This window comes from Athene noctua, chromosome 2 (assembly GCF_965140245.1).
Source record: "Athene noctua chromosome 2, bAthNoc1.hap1.1, whole genome shotgun sequence".
In the NCBI taxonomy this organism is placed as follows: domain Eukaryota; kingdom Metazoa; phylum Chordata; class Aves; order Strigiformes; family Strigidae; genus Athene; species Athene noctua.
The window spans coordinates 140,364,843-140,381,791 of record NC_134038.1 but is presented as its reverse complement, the minus strand read 5'-3'; the positions used below and the strand labels follow the sequence as shown (position 1 = coordinate 140,381,791).

Here is a 16,949-nt window from a genome sequence, read left to right as displayed (position 1 = left end):
CCTAAGGGCTTTTTCTGTTGTTTAGGGCTTTTATGGTGGAGTATGGATTAAAGGGAGAGAATAGGAAAGATGACTGGCATGAACTACTGTTTTTAAATTATTTGATACGTTTTGGTGTTAAAAATAAGCAAATAATTTAATCAATTGTACTCTATTTCCTTTTGTATCACAGTGCTGTATCCTTTTTACTTGATAACTTTTCAGGTGCTTTGATATTTTTCCTTGGCATTATAATGACTAGAAATAAATGTAATGCTTTTAAAAAAAACTGCTGCAGACAGAACAATCTCATCAGGCTTTTCAGCTTGAACTTCTGTTGAAAAAGTTAAAGTACCTCCTGTGTGTATTTGCCTTTTGCAACTTATTTTCATTGGCTAATCCTTTTGGAGGCATCAGTTGCTACTTAATACCATCTCGTAAAATTTTCTTGGTGCATTCCCCTCATATTAAACTGCCTTAACAACAGCTTCTACTTAGTTTTTGCGTGATTTATTGAGAAGGCATATTCTTTTCTGCATTTTGGTATCCTTCTATAATACATCTAAATCAGATTGAAGATTTTTATTCTGACATCCATGGCCAAGTTCAAGTACTAATCCCTATACAATTCCACTCGAGGCTTCCTTTAAAAGCATAATGCTTCTCATTACCATTTTGCCTATTTTGTTTAATCAGTTCTTTCTCTTGCCTCTACACTACTTTCTACCTTCAGGGCCCAAAAGTGATATTCTCTGTTATTGTAACACTTGTATGTACCTATTGTTTTTATATGTGTATCCTTGTCATTCATTAAAATCCCTAAGTATGTTCTTGTTGAGGCCCCCGAGGATCCTTGCAACAGCAACACTTCTCAGATTGGCACATGGGACTGGAGAGTTTGGTACTGTCTTTTGTCTTTGGACAACACCTAGCTAAATAGGGACCCAACTGTGACAGCCAGGGAAGTACCGAAGAAAGGATATTAAAGCAATCTCTGGCTGCATCTTCTACCTTCATATTATTCTAGGAGGCAAAATCTGTTTAATTACTCCCTCTCATGCTGGGCTGCCAAGAACAGGTAGCATATTGCGCACCTCTCTTGCATCTTTCTTTCAGTCTCTGCTACTGCTAGGAAAATAGCTGCATGGAGCATTAATGCTGATACACACAGTCTGATCCACTCCTCTTCATTCTTGCCTGTGCTTGTGGGAGGGTGGGGGGGTGGTGGAGGAGGAGGGAATTATTATTCTGCTGCTGACACAGGGAGAATGAGAGTGTCTTGATGCAACAGAAGATTATGTTCCCTGAGGATAAACAAACAGAAGGAGATAAATTAGGAGAGAGGATAATCCTGTTAATATGTGCATTCCTTAATTCTGATTCAGTTTTTCAAAACGTACTATTTCACAGAGGTTAGAGATTTAATTAGTACCTGTAAACCATCTCTTAAAGTTTACCTTTTAGATTGTGGAGTAACACTTTGAGTTGGCGTCTGAAATGCACAAATATACCCATAAACAAGAATTGTAGGTCATGATATGAATATTGCGTGAGGGAAAAATAATAATGTGCACATCACCATCCTTTCCTCAATTTAAAAACAAACAAACAAACAAACCTACTTTTGTTCTCTGGACTTCTTCACAATACTGTTTGTTAGGAAGTCAGAGCAGCTTATTCCTTGCAGTCTTCTGTTGCTTTTTCAGCAGAAGCTGGGCCATTGTGATATTTATCTGAATTCAAACAAGGCTAATTAAAAGAGCTGCTGACAGTTGTTGTGATCTGACTTTGACTGGAGCTTGATGGTCATTATGGGTAAATAATGAACCAGGTCTGCAAATGTAGCAGCTGCCAACTTGGGATAGAAGAACAGCTATTGCGTCCAATTTAAGGATCTATCGACCGCTTCCCTTCTCCCTGCAGATCTTGTTCCTAGCAGAAAACTAATGTTTTCTACAGCTTTGTTTTGTGGTTTCAGCTATTTCTGATATAGTCTATAATTTCCTCTTAAATATTTAACCTAGTCCATTATTAGCTTTCAGAGTTAACAACTTTTCCATTGGGTTTTCTTTGCATTTTTATTTTGTTTTGTTTTGTGGGTGAGTTTTTTGCAGTTTGTTTTTGTGTACAATGTAACTGCTTAAATAATGATGATAATGTGTATTTAATTTGCCTGTTGCTGCAGAATAAAAATCCACTAAGTTTTTTTATTTGTACAGTCATAATCTAACAAATTGTCTAATTGGATTATGCTGTAAAAGAGATGCTTCTACTTACTTAAGCATGCTTTTGTCTGGAGTAATATGGAGTGCTCATTGTATAAATCTTCAAAGCACTGACCTGAACCTCCATTTCCATTTTTGTTCAAACATCACTAGTTTATGAGGTATGGTGATGCAAAGCTCTATTTATCAGAAAAGTGAAACAGCAATGACTTTCATTAAGGTGCACTTCCAAGTACGTTGTCGCTTCATCATGAGCTTTGCCTTGTCCCATTAGCAAGCTGGAATGTTGTGTTAAAGGGAAAATGGCAAATTTTCATTATAGATTAATTCAACTTTCTTCCAGAATCCCTGCCATTATAAATGCAGTACAGGCATTTAAAAGCCGCCCCAGAATTTGATACACGCAAGAACTTAGCGCATCTACCCAGCATTTGCTCAGCTGCCATTAGAAAAGGCAGTGTGCGTAATGTAAAATGTACCAAGGCGCTTGTGCATAGTGTATAATGTGGCAGAACTAGGGATCTTGCTGGGAAGAAATGATCCCAAGCGTGCCCCTAAAAGACAAGTCTTGCTTTGAGATATAATGATGAAAAATTGCCCATTTATTGCGTTTCAGCAAAAACAAAACTTTCACTCGTCGTCTGCGGTGCTGCTGCAGAGGTTTTGTGCATGTATGTGTGCATCCGCGGGCATTTCTGTTCTTGCTCTGGAAAGGCCAGCGATACGTTAACAAGGGGTTATGTTATGCTGGTTTATGTTAAACCAGATCACCCCCTAACATGTGCGGAGCCATTCATCTGTGTCACCAAAACCCAAGAGAACATCTGACATGGACTTTGAAACAGAAACAGTGATCACTTACAAATCAAACATGGCACGCTCTAAACCGATTGTGCACGGCAATCTTTTCGAGAAAGGACAACTAATTGAACATGATAAAGTGTAAAGTTAATTAACACCCTTAAATTTGTTGATTACTTTCACGGGATTATATTGTTCGTTGAGGAGCAGCTTTCTGTCCCAGCTGTCGCCTTTTTAGCGAATGTCTCTGGTAAACAATAGAGACACCATAACAAGTCGTAAATGGTCCCTGTGACAGCAGCCCCATGTGAGGCTGCATCTGTAGAAAATGATTAGAACAATTGCATTTTAAAGACGGCTCACATTGCAGCCCGGTCCCATCGGCCCTCTTCTTTATCTCTGCTGATGGCAGACTGGTTAAAACATTTAAGTTCTTTTGAGCAAATTAAGTGATTTACTGTGTTTTAGTTATACAGCAGCAGAATAGCTTCATAGGTCTAGCTTTGAAGCTGATTATTATAATAGGGAGAAACACAAGCCCTTTGAGTGGTGGTGTGTTTGTGAGGTTTTTTTCTGAGACTGTTCTGTTTACTTGTTTCCTGGAAATAGATTGAGGATGGCAGACGTTGCTTATGAAGCAAATAGGAAAAGTTGATACCCTATTTATATTTTATAAAATAACTAGTCTCCTTGTGGTTATTTTAAATTTATAGTCTGATTTTAAACATTCTGCTTTTATTTCCAGTAGGGATTTGTGGCTGATTTTGCTTATACATGCCTTTTAATTGGTTTTGCACTTATATATGTTGCAAAACAATAGTAACCTTTCCAGTCTATCCTTGTGTATCTTGGCTCAACTTTTTTGTGAGTTTCAAAAGACAAAGTATTTCATGAAAGCTGGCGGATACTTAAAAAGAACTGCTTAGTGCTTAAAACCACACACACAAGATACACAGATGCAGGCTCTCAACTTCAACATATCTGAAAGAGAACAAACATGACAAGAAACTGCTTTTCTGAGGCAACTATGGTTGCTTAAACTACATTTTTTGCAAAAATATCTGAATAAAGGACCAGTGTTCCCTTGTACTTCCCAAAGCCTAACAGGCCCTTAGGCTTGAGAGTGCAACATTGTAAAATAGGAGAGAGGATTAAACCTCTAGCACTGTTTTTCTTGTTATTTTTTTAATCCAGTTTAGATCACAAAATTAGTTGTTAAAATTGCTCAATAGACAAAAATTTTAAAATGGATGGGTTTTTGCCTAAGCTTCTCAATGTTATAGCCGTTATCTCCAGCTTATCCTTTGGAGTCTCTGAAGCAGCTATATTCATATCGTTTCAGTTTTTCTTCTCAACTTTATCGGCAACATTTTTTTTTAATCTGGAGCTGCAACCAACAGTGGTTTAAATATTTTAGCACAGGGATATGCTTGGGTGCCCAGTGTTTTCAGCAGTGTAACTGTCAGCAGTGTAACTTTCAGCATCACCACTGTGACAGTGCTGTAATGTGTAGCCTTATAATATCACTTCTTTTTAACTCATCTGCACTCTACTCTTTATATGGAAGTGTAATAAAACTGGAACCAACAGCAGATACTTTCATGTAACATCTTTACATTAACATCTCTTTTTCTAGCAAATTGTATTCTTAATAGCAAGCAAACTGAAACCAAGCTGCTTTAATGATGTAGCTACAAAGGTAAGACTCTTTTTTTTTTTTCTGAACTGGAAACATCAATTACAAGGCTTCTTCCAACATAGAATCAGAATCATCTAGGTTGGAAAAGACCTTGAAGATCATCCAGTCCAACCATTAATATAACATTAACAGTTCCCAACTACACCATATCCCTCAGCGCTATGTCATCCCGACTCTTAAACCCCTCCAGGGATGGGGACTCCACCACCCGCCTGGGCAGCCCATTCCAACGCCTAACAACCGGTTCTGTAAATAAATGCTTCCTAATATCTAGTCTAAACCTTTCCAGGTGCAATTTGAGGCTATTACCTCTTGTCCTATTACTTATTACTTGGTTAAAGAGATGTTTGGTTAAACATGTTAAATACTCTTGTGATAAGCTCAGAAAAGTGAATATGGAAGGGTGTGATAGCTACTAGACTGTCTGGCCTGGAGGCTAAAACTTGAGGTATCTCCAAACTGTCCCAGGATAGCTGCAACCAGTTGCTGTTGTCATATGAGGGCTCCTAAGCCTCCATTCACTTCTTCATGTAAAATTTTGAACTCAGGAACCACTCTGCATCAGGTTCACTGAGCAATCTATGGCGATCAAAGTGAGAAGCACATGGATTGAACTAATCCTTGCCCCACAAGGAGCTCAGCCAGATGTGACAGGATGCTTTGAAGAGCAGTTTTTTATGTACCTCTTCTGATAAATTAATTTTTCAGATCTTAATCCAAAACCTTCTAGTACCCAAGTGGGAAACCCATCTCCTGAGTGGGTATGCCATACTGCAGTGCTACTGTATAACTTCTCACCATGCTTTTTCCCAGATTCATTTTTCTCCTCCACTAGCTAGATCTCTTATCACATTTATCTGCAAACCTATTCTGGTCAGTTTATATGTCTGGAAAAAACTCTGATGGTGTTATGACCTATTGACTTGGAGTTGAGCTACTCTGTGGGATCTGCTGGTGTGACCTCCTTAAAGGATTCTGCACACAGGTTTGGGAAGATCATCCTAGAGAAGCTCAGTGAAGGACTGCAGCCATGGCCTCCAGCAATCTTGTTTTGCAGCGGAGGAAAACTTACGCATGCTAATTACAAATACAGTTTCTCAGAAAACCTTCCCTGAGGATGGGAAGAGGCTTTTTGTATTTTAGAGAGAACAACTAGATTCTGAAGGACTTTTGGCCCTAATCAGCAATGGTACATAAAGCACTATCTCAGGTGGTAAGAGATCTTTAAAAAAAATCAAAAGATGAAAAATAATCATTAACTTTTAAAAATTACATTAGCTGCTCCACTTTCTCCATTGCTCTCTTTTACTGGCTTGTATTGTTGGTATGGAATCTGTGTTTGTGAAATAAAGCTGTGCATTCTTATCTAATGATTTTTTATTTCTATTTTTAGCTGAAGTTACAGTTCTTGTACTCCTAGACGCCCTGCCAATTTTTTTTTCAACTGCCAGTGTTATAGATTTGCTATGTTGCTTGTTTAATTCTGATAAAATAGCTGATAGTTGGCAAGGACCCTAGATGATAAAATTTACCATGAAGTAAACTGGTTTTTGTTTTTAAAAAGATAATTTTCCAAGCCTTCTGCATTATACAACAAATTGCGCTTTTTTTCTACTTAACTAATTTATTTTTTCTACTTGAAATGTAAGTGTTTGAACAAGTGAGAGAGTGCAGCTGTCAGAAGATTAACCAGCTGAAAACTATTGTCAGCATTAATTTTGCTCTAATAAATGATTCTCTGAAGCTATTTAGCAGTCTGTAATCTAGATACAAGGCTATTGACCTATGATGGATAGTACTGGATTTTGTTTGTAAGCTTTGACTTAAATTGTCTACTTAATTTGCTGCAGGTCAGATCACAGGATTAGGCCTGTAAAGGCCATTATGTGGTTTGAATAAAAATAGCTAGAGGAATGGAATGAAAAGCATTGTGTTTATTAATGTAGCAATCTTTGCGGTCATGTTCATAGTAAGCTGGTACTCAAGAAAATGACAATGACCTGTTTGCATTAGCTCTAAATCTGGGCTTTGCTCTTAGTCCAGTTCCTGTGAGTTGCCCAGGGAGGAGTTGTTCAAGTGAGGTATGGGGTTGGCTGCAAATAGGGTGTCTCTCAAGCTGAGCAGAAAGATCTTCACCATTGTAGATATTCCAGTACCTTGACAGTGTTGTATATAGACTGATTTTTTAAAAGGTTTTTTTTGAACTGTGGCTTTAACTGAGTTCTGGATGCTCCAGTTCTGGACTCACCAGTACAAGAAAGATACAGATTTACTGGAGTGAAGATGATGAAGAGACTGGAGCATCTATCATATGAATAGAGACTGAGATCTGAGGCTCTCTAGCATGAAGAGAAGGCTCAGAGGGGATCTTAGCAATATGTATAAAAACCTGGTTGGAGAGAATGAAGAAGAGGGAGCTAGACAGTAGTGCCTAGTGGCAGGACAAGAGGCAATGGGCACAAATTAAAACACATGAAACTCCATTTGAAACACAAGAAAACACTTTTTTACTGTGAAGGTAGTCAAATGGTGGAAGAGGTTACCTAAAGAGGCTGTGGAGTCTCCATCCTTGGACATATTCAAAAGCTGATTGGACACAGTCCTGGGCAACCTGCTCCAACTGACCGTGCTGGAGCAGGAGGGTTGAACATCTTGAGATGCCCCTTCCGGCCCCAGCAATCCTGTGATTCTGTGATTCTAGGTTGTACTATATGTTGAGCAGCTCCTTCATCAGGGGGAGCCTCTTTCCTCTACTCTGTTGCCTATTTTCGCATAATTGGTAGATCATTACTGTTTTTGAGACCTTGATCTGTCAAATTTGTCTGAAATTCTTCAGTGACTTCAAAAGATGGTGCAGGTTGGAAGGTAGTATGGGGGAAATAAATGCTTGACAGATACAGTTAGGGGCATTTGTAGACATAGTCACACAGAGCAGTTGCAAGGAGACAGTGTATCAATGGAAATTTTTATGGGAAAGCAAACAAAAATTCTTCAGGGTGAGGAGCTGCAGAGTAACTGTCCTTGATGTTGGAAAGCAAGTCCAATACTGACCACTTTATTCTTTAGCTGTGGCACAGCACTTACATGGGCTTAAGGCTTTAAGTTGAGAGAAGCTCTGATTATTCTGCTATGGTTTCCCACTTTATCAGAAATTTTGTGCACAAACTTGGTTGTAATGGTGGCTTAGTTGTGGGCTTTTTTTTTTCTATTGTGTTTTATTGGATAATTTCATTTATTAACGGGGAACAAGGAAAACAGAAATGACCTATTTAAGTCGGATGTATTTCTAACAATGATTTTTTTGTTATTTGAGGTTCGATTGTGGGTTTTTTTTTAAAAAAAAAGAAAAGCTCTGTCTTCAACTGATAAGCTTTTTAAGAGCGCATTTTCATTTGTTGCTGAACAACATCTAGCTCAGCGAAGGCAGTTCCAGTTACTCTCTGGAAACTATTTCAATAGAAACATTTATTTATGTTTAATGGTAGCTAGTTGATGACAAAGAACAGTGAACCATAGCTGGAGAGCAGCCTGCCTTACTGTGGAAACAAAACAGTCCATCACATGGTGGAAGAACAAACTGTTTCACTTGGACATTTTGATTGTAAGAACACTGTACCTAGTTGAGCATGTTTAATTTGAAAGTAGGTCGTTATTCTGCAGCTGTACAGCCTAACAGGATGAAGTTTGATGCATAGCCCAGAAAATTTATAGTGGCTATGCTTCTTGCTGAAATGAAAAATAGTGAGGAAGCTGATGTGTTCATCAGTTTGGGCCAAATTTTTCTAGCAGTTCTACCCATTAAATGTTGGGGATGAGGAGATTAAGGATGTATGAGTAATTCGTATTAGAATTAGGCTTCTTTTAAGGAATATTTCATGGAGTTGATAAATATCACATGAAAAAATTGCTGGTTTTGTTCTTAGGAACTGTATAATCAAAGAACTGTGGTGTGTGCTTACTGACCTGTGATAAAGACAAGACAGCCTTATAGGAATGAAACTGGGAAGTGTGTGTGTGTGTGTGAATCATTTTTATATTTTTTTTACATAATTCTTTACATCATTATATATGTGTTAGGTTTTTTGTAGGAAACTAACTCAAAGTTTGTAAAATTAAGTAAAATTTTGCTTCAGATTAGAAACATAATAAACTGCAGAGATTCAGAAGCTTGGTTTTATATGCCTGTGTCTTTTAGATGTTCAATTACATGAAAATCAGGAAGCGTTGATAAACATTAGCTTAGGTTTTGAAAAGCTGATAAAAGCAGAGTTAATTTTGAGCAATAGTTTGTCAATAGTCATATGTGAAGAGCAGTTTGACAAAACAGAAGTTTTATTTAGTAATTCAGATTCAGTGAATTTTGTGGGGTGCAAAGTTGCAGAAAGGTTTGATTGTTTCTTTGTATGAAACTATAGAGTGACACTGTCAGCTTTCTATAAGTCTTGTGAATTGTTTATCCACTAGTATGCCTGAAAGATAAGGTGGCTTTATCTTCATCAAACGTTTGAGAATTAAGATCTCTGATTCTGTAAGTACTGGGACTATAGGCTTACTTTTACATATACTTCAAGAGATTCATCATTAGTGCAGTATTAAGCACATAATTTTTACATCATCAGTATCTTACTGGTAAGATAAACTACTGCTTTTTTTTTAAATAGTGGTATTAACTCCAATGTTGTCTTGATTCAGGTGTTGGAGCTGCTCGAGCTGGAAATCTTACTTTCATGGTTGGTGGAGTGGAACAAGAATTTGATGCTGCCAAAGAGTTGCTGACATGCATGGGTTCTAATGTGGTCTACTGTGGAGAGGTTGGAACCGGACAGGTAATGCTTCCTGAGGTGTTACTAGTTACCTCAGTCTTTTATTTTTGATGCTTTGTTTTTCTTTAATGATACCTACTCTTTTATTCCAGAATTAAACGCAGGATAATCTATCTTCATACTTGTTTGCTTGTTTACTTGTCTTCAACTATGTGTTTATAAAATAACCTCACGACATTCTTCTCCAGCGTGTTGTACAACTTAGTACCAAAACATCTGACTGGGTGCTTCTCCACACTGGATTGTTGAGATGATACTTCTTAGAGGACATAGATTTTAATTTTGTTTCTTCTAAATTTAGATTTTCTGAATGTGCTGAAGAACAAAGAGCCCCTACATGCCATGTATTCTAACTGAGCTACTGTACCAAGAAAAATTATTTCCTAATCTCTGAAGAAACCATAGGGCAGCTTTCATTGACTTTATACTATCATAAATCTGTTCTTACTGGTGCTTCCTTTAGAAGAGAGCTGTCAGAACGTATTTGATCATACTGTCCCAGACCTAGTTAAAGAAGATTCCTACATGTTATGTCTATGAAAATTCAGAAACTAATTGATGGTTTAACTTATTTTCAGGCTGCAAAGATCTGCAACAACATGCTCTTGGCCATCAGTATGATTGGAACTGCTGAGGCTATGAATCTTGGAATCAGGTTTGTTTGATTTTTGTATTGGACTGAGTAATTTTTTCTGTGTTAACAGTTTTTGTGTTTTACGGCGGACTTTCCCTGAGACAATGATGATTAGATGGCATAGATAAACTTTTGCCAGAGGTTCTCTTATAAAGCCATTAACATGCTAAAGGAATTATTTAACTAAAGCAGGACTCTTCAGAACAGAAATATTCTCTTGTATTTGCTGTATAGGTTGTTACATTCTGCATCTGAAGTTAACAGTTCATTTGTTCTGCTGTAGTGCAATGTACAGTGATGTTTGTCATGCATTATGAACATGCAGAGGTAATACAGAGTTATCTTTTTGTTTGTATTCTAAGCTAGTGTATTCAGAGTATTATACTCCCATATGGCTCGTTGGTTTTGTTTACTTTGTTAAATTGTTCCAAAATATATTGTAAAGTAAAACTTCTAGTACAGTGTGTATATCAAATTAAGATCAAAGCATAAAAAAGAAAATCTACCTTTCTGTTTGACTTTACCACTGCAGTTTGTCCTAATTGCCAAAACTACTTTGTCAAAAAGCTGGAGTATGCTCCAATACACATTTATCAATTATAGGAGTACCATTTCTTTTCTAGCAGGTGGTATGTCTGACTTCTAAGTGGCAACATACTCAAACAAAATTATTTTTCCTTTCCAGTTGTAACCTATTTATTTTGCTGTGGTCTTTGAGATTTTGTTTTTTTTTTTCCCAATAGAGTGCATTAAGGTACCAGTTCAGTATCACAGTATTTGAACCTTTAATAAATTCTTCTAGCCACATCTAAATCATTTGCAAATTTATAGACAGAGAAGTCCTATGTTTGAAGAGATTATCTTGCAATTGTGTATCTTTTAAGGGCTCTTCATGAATTATTTATCTGCACAGTAGCATCCTTAAAATTGGCCTGCTAAAACTACAGATATTGTAGATACTTATCAAGTGGGCTTTAGACCGTGTGTTCATGTGGATTTGATATACTATAAAAACAGCAAGAGGGCATCAAATGTTTAAATAAATAAAAAAGAATGCCTACATATGCACACATACACAGGGCAATGTAATGGATTCACATTTCCTCTTAATTACCATATCAAGATGCAGTTGTTTTATTGAATTGCCCTTGTCTCAGATGTTAGACTATCTTGACCTATTAAGTTGTCATGTTGTAATTGAGATAAAAGAGGAATTTGCTTTGCATCAGTGCTAATTGGTTTATCAATATCCTGTACCATTTACATTTTAAAATTGAGAGCCTGTAAGATACTGAAGCATGTCTGCATCAAGCCATAATAAAAACAGTAGCATTGTTTACAACTATTGTAATCCAGTGTAGTGTAAAGCTTTCATCAGTTCTAAGTCATGGTTCACTTAATAAAGCATATGCAACTGATTTTTCATTATATTTTTATCTACATTTGTAGGAATTATTAGAGTTAAAATTGAAGATGGAATAAAATCAAGACGTTTGGAAGACAGATATTCTGGGCATGTAAGCCCTGTGCAGAATGAGTTGATGTCTGCAGTCACTGTAGCTTGAAGGTGTTTAGAATTTTCATTTTGTCCTTTTCCAGTTTAAATTTTGGCTGAATTTGTATACAGCATGTGAAGGGGGCAATATACAAACCTTCCTACCCTACAATCATGATAATCAAGAAGGAACTGTACTTACTGTAGAAGAATCCTGCTGATTGTAACCTGAATTATACAAAGAGCTGAATCTCATTTAGTCTGAAACTGCATGAGATTTAAGACAGAGGCAGTAATTTAAAGCCTTATGAAGTAATTTAGAACCCTTGTATTGATTTTAATGTGTTGCGATTTAAATCCTGGAGAAGATGACTTCTGCTTATAACTAGAATAAGAACTTTACACTTTTGGTGTGTACAAATGTCTTTTTTTCAAGTCTAAAACTCAAAGGATAGCGTGGCTGCTTAGACTGGAGAGAGTAGGAAGCTGAACTTGATTTATTAGATGGATGCATATCTGGTGAAGAAAGTCTGACTCTGACCTAATAATGGTAAAGGACACTGGAAATCTAAAAAATTCATAATATGAGCTCAGACATGTTCTTAACTTTTAGATAGAACATAAAATATCTTCATGTCATACATTGCCTATATCTGCTACATCATTTAAATCTTGAGTTTTATGGACTTTGGATAATTAATTATTCAAAATATTGCTGACTGAACTAGATGTAACAGGAAAGTCATATTATAGCACCTTACAGAAACCAATATATACTCTGAGCTTGTCTTCAAAACAATAATGATATTAATTCTATTAATAAACTACTTCTCTAATGTTTTCATAGACAATGCAACCTAAATTTTCATTTTCTGAAGGAGAGTTACTGTTAAATTCATTTCAGATTTTTAAATTGTATCTGCTATTGTTTTGTTTATTTTATATTTGAAATTAGAGAATTTTTCCAAACTTCAACGTAAGTAACAAACAGAACGTGGTGAGGAAGGAAAACTGACATTAATGAGCAAAAATTCCACAATAAACTCCCAGAAAAATACGCAATATTGCTATGTAATTTCTGCATTTATATTCCGCTTCTTTCCTGCTTTACACAAACATCATCTTTATTTACTAATCATCTTCATTTACTAATGAAGATGTCCATTTTCATTGAAAGTGATTTGGTTTAGATTCCAAAACTAATTAAAAAAAAAAAATCCATTCTGAGTTCTGACCACCGAAATGCTTGTTTTGTTATGTTTTTTCTATTAATTTCCTGATGCTTTATGAATGTTGCTACTAAAAGAAAGTGTGGCAGACATTCTGGAAATGAGTTCACATTGTCATTTATATTCTCTTTTTTTCTAGCAAGATAGTGCAACTTATAAGTAGAAAAATCTTGAGTAGATTTTGCTATATGGTTTTATGGATAATGTGCATGTTGCAAAATACTGTAGTGACTTACTGTGTCAAACCAACACACAGAGTAAATGTAAACTTCACAAATAAAAAATAATGCATTAAGTGATCTGTCCACAGCCAAAGACTATTTTTCTTTTTCTTTTTGCTGATCATCTCAGTGTCAGTAACTTTCTTTTACTGAGCCCTGAGTTCCAGTGAAACAGTGTCTATCTAATAATAGCAAAATAAAGCTCAGAAATGAAATATTGCTGATACCTGCTTTGTGTTTAGGTCAGATGGAAGTTGCTGCCTATCAGGAAGTTTGCGGTCCCTTCAGAACTGCCTGCACAGACTCAGGGAAGGGCTTATGTGGTGACACAAGGCAGGGCAAGATTGCTCAATATGGTTGGGATGTAAGAGACCAGGAGACCAAGAAGGGCTCTATGGCAGTAATCTCACTGCAAAATCACTTTTGTACTTCCAACAGCAGAGAAAGTCATCTCTATGAGGAGGGACTGCAGTGTCACGCAGATTTATGCCAAAAGCTGCAAATACAGCTCTTCCCTAAGCAATTCTACTGTATATGGATTTGTGCCTGCTTTTTTAGATACATAAAGTGAAAAGATGGTAAAAGTACTTTGCCCTCTGATGCTGAGTCTAAACATGGTTTCAGTCTTTAGATCTCTGTTCTTTGGGCACCCCTGAGCTGTAGATGGAATACATGAGCAGAAATGGGAGTCAACAGCATAGAGAGGAGCGTATGCTGCAGGCTGAGGGATGATTAGCCCTGGGCACATTCCCACTGCAAATTTTAGAAAGAGTACCTTGCAAAATAATTCCTCCAAGAGCACTGTGGCTCTGCTGTCTTTGGTATGGGGCTATAGCTAAGTCTTGTGAAGGTTAGTAATGACACTCAAAAGCACTTACCTTGTTTAAAATTCCAGTGGCAAAGTCATTTTTAGCTGTGATAGAAGGGTCCTGAGTTTCTGCTTGAATATTTGCAACTTCATATGGTATTTATCTGAAGCGTCTCAAGAAGGGAAACTCTCAACAGTTGAGCTACTTCAGTTGTTACACCTTAAAATGAAATCAGGATGTATCTTTTTTGTGATATGCCATTTCAATTTTTCTGTCTGTTCCAGACTGAACTCTTGGAGGAGTGTATGAAAATTTCTGTATGTGGTTTTGTCAAATCTCAGCAAAACTTGAGTTTTGAGCAGGGATCCTACTTTAACCATTTGTTTTGGTCTGTTGCTGAGTTTCTGCTGTTCAGTTCATTAGGAATGTTATCGAAGAAGCATTGATTTGAGGGAAGCAATTGTTTTTGCTTTATAATAAGTACAGTTAATACATGGGCTTCTTTTCTGCTTATAAGGGAGAAAAACATTTTGGTAATTGTAAATTCACACGCGCATGCACAAGCTCTTGCTACATCCAATGGCAAGTTGTTATGGGGACTGGCAGACTGTCATCATTTTGATAGCTTGAGCAGTATATCTCTTGAACAGCGATGGAGCTCTTATGCAGAGAGTATCATATGTTCCCAGCCAATTTACAGGGAAACAGCAATAACATTTTATCATGGTTGAGAGCCCAGTAGCTGCTTCCTATTAAACTTGCCCTTTCAGATACCTGTCTTGGATTAATTTGTTGATTTCAAATGGAAACTCAGTCTTCTCCACTGAAGCATGACTTTCTAGGATAGACTCTCACTGAATGACAATTACTGTATATTCTAGCCGGTTTCAGACCATTACAAGCTTTGGGCACACTGGAAGACAGAGGACTTCTTCAGTAACTGATTTTAATATACGTCTAATTTTAACTGTCAGTTATATATGCACCAGTGGATGAATCCTCAGAAAGATGAAATGCAAAGCACTTCTAACTTGCTCTTATTAATGATACACTTGCTGCAAAGGAGAAAAAAATAAAATTAGGTTCAGGTCTCCTGAAGAGAATCTGCATGGTGTTTAAGAGCAATGAATTTTGAAGAAGCAGAGATTTAAACTGACAGTATCTTCCTTTTTCATTTCTTAGAGCAAAAGTGTGCCAGATCTAGTGCAGACAGTATTTGAGATATATCTGTATAATACACATATATCTTTTAAAGTACACTTTCACAGAGAAGTAGTTGGAACACTGTAAGAAGAGCATTCTTTGGGAGGGTTATATGCATTTTGCGTCATACTCGTAGCTGTAATTATGGGGCTCTGCATGCAGCTAGATATGGCACAAGCAGGCACTACAATACCGATCTGGATGTAACAATTATAAGGAAACAAACAAACCAAGAGATTTGTTTTGGCCAAAAAAGCAACCTTGCTGTATTTGAAAGCTCAAGCATTGTCTGTTCCCAGTGTGGGTTTTTTGGATGACTACTATTAAAGCAGTTATTCAGAGTGGCTCTTGATGAAGATGTTGATACACTATGCAAGATGCAATTCAAATACTGTGAAAATATATTGGTGCTGGAAAATATTTTAAAAAATAAATAAATAAATGGCCATTGAAAGCATTCAGTTGAGTCAGAAGGTTGGAAAAAAATGGGGAGGAAAATAAAGCTTGATCCCATTCAGGATAGCAGGGGACTTGCTATTGAATTCCAGGGGCTGCTGCAGCATTTCGTAAATAAGAGTGCACAGCAGTAATGCTAAAAAGCTACCTTTGCAGCACAGATCTTGCTTTGTATTAGGAGGGCAGAATTGCAGGAGACACATGCCATTAGGGGAAAACGAACCATGCTGTAGGGTCCACTGTCTTAAATGTCGTTTTTTCAAATCCAGAATGCCTACTGGAATAAATAGACATAAATTCTAGCAACTATTCCATTGGTAATGAGCTTTTCTCATCTACAGATTAAAACCTTGAGTGCTACAGCACCTGGAAGCAGTGTTAGGATCACCATGGCTATGCAGATCTGCAAAAAGTCTGTGGTGTAAGAGCTAGAGTGTTGATTTCTATATAAAACCTTTATAGAAGGCTGTGATATATCCCTTTAAAAATCTGCTTTTCTCATCTTGGGTTGTCACTGGAGATAATTCCCTTGCTTTCTTTTTTGTCATGAGCCTAACTGAACATTTGTACAGGGCCAGATAAACTGCTGCTGGTTGTCATTGGTATAAATGCAATTGGTGTAAAATTACACTTGCAACTTAATATCAGCATAAATGTTAATTCATAAGAGGGTTAATTTCCTATAGTATTGAAGAACTTTCAGGGACTACATTGAGGAGGAGTTTATGCCATCAGCTCCGTGATAGGACAAATGACGTTTCTACTTGGACAAGCTTTGTTTTATCAGGATCAGTAACCTTATCAACAGTTGACCCAGAACTATAATATATTGTTCCAAATAGATAACATATGTCACAGTGAGAGGCCCACTTGCCTCATAAGCAGGAGTATGTAATGAAGATTTAAGAATAGTAAAGGAAAGAATGTACAATGTACAGATGTATACAATAGTAATATTTTTTGAGAGGTGTAGCATTTTTGCTCACATTGTTAGAGCAAGATCATTTGTATTATCCTGCTTACATCAGAAATGCACTAGCACTCATGTATAAACACATCACACAAGTACTTTCATGCTGCCATACTTGCTTGTGAATTTTTTTACCTTGTTCAGCTTTAGAAAATATAATTTTGATAAGAGGAACCAGTATGTGACCTAGTAGATAGCAGAACACAGAATGCCTTTTAATAATTGAAATACGAGGGGACTACTGTTCTCAGAGGACCTTTATTTTGCTTGCACTTCCAAAATTGCTAGGTGAAGGGGATTCACTTAGTGCAAAAGGAAAAAAGCTCTGAAAACCTACTGCTTAAATGGTGGATTGATGCTCTTTAATTTAAGATACGGCATCCCTACCCCCAATATCAATACTCT

The 16,949-nt window shown here is 36.8% G+C and overlaps 1 protein-coding gene across 1 annotated transcript in view; it reads left to right on the top strand.

The window, feature by feature from the left end:
- HIBADH (3-hydroxyisobutyrate dehydrogenase) overlaps positions 1–16,949 on the top strand; it is an 85,670-nt gene that overhangs the window by 62,226 nt on the left and 6,495 nt on the right. The window contains exons 5-6 of the mRNA XM_074898081.1: positions 9,397–9,530; positions 10,106–10,182. Of these exons, the coding sequence (XP_074754182.1) occupies positions 9,397–9,530; positions 10,106–10,182 (211 nt within the window). The remainder of the gene's footprint in view (positions 1–9,396; positions 9,531–10,105; positions 10,183–16,949) is intronic.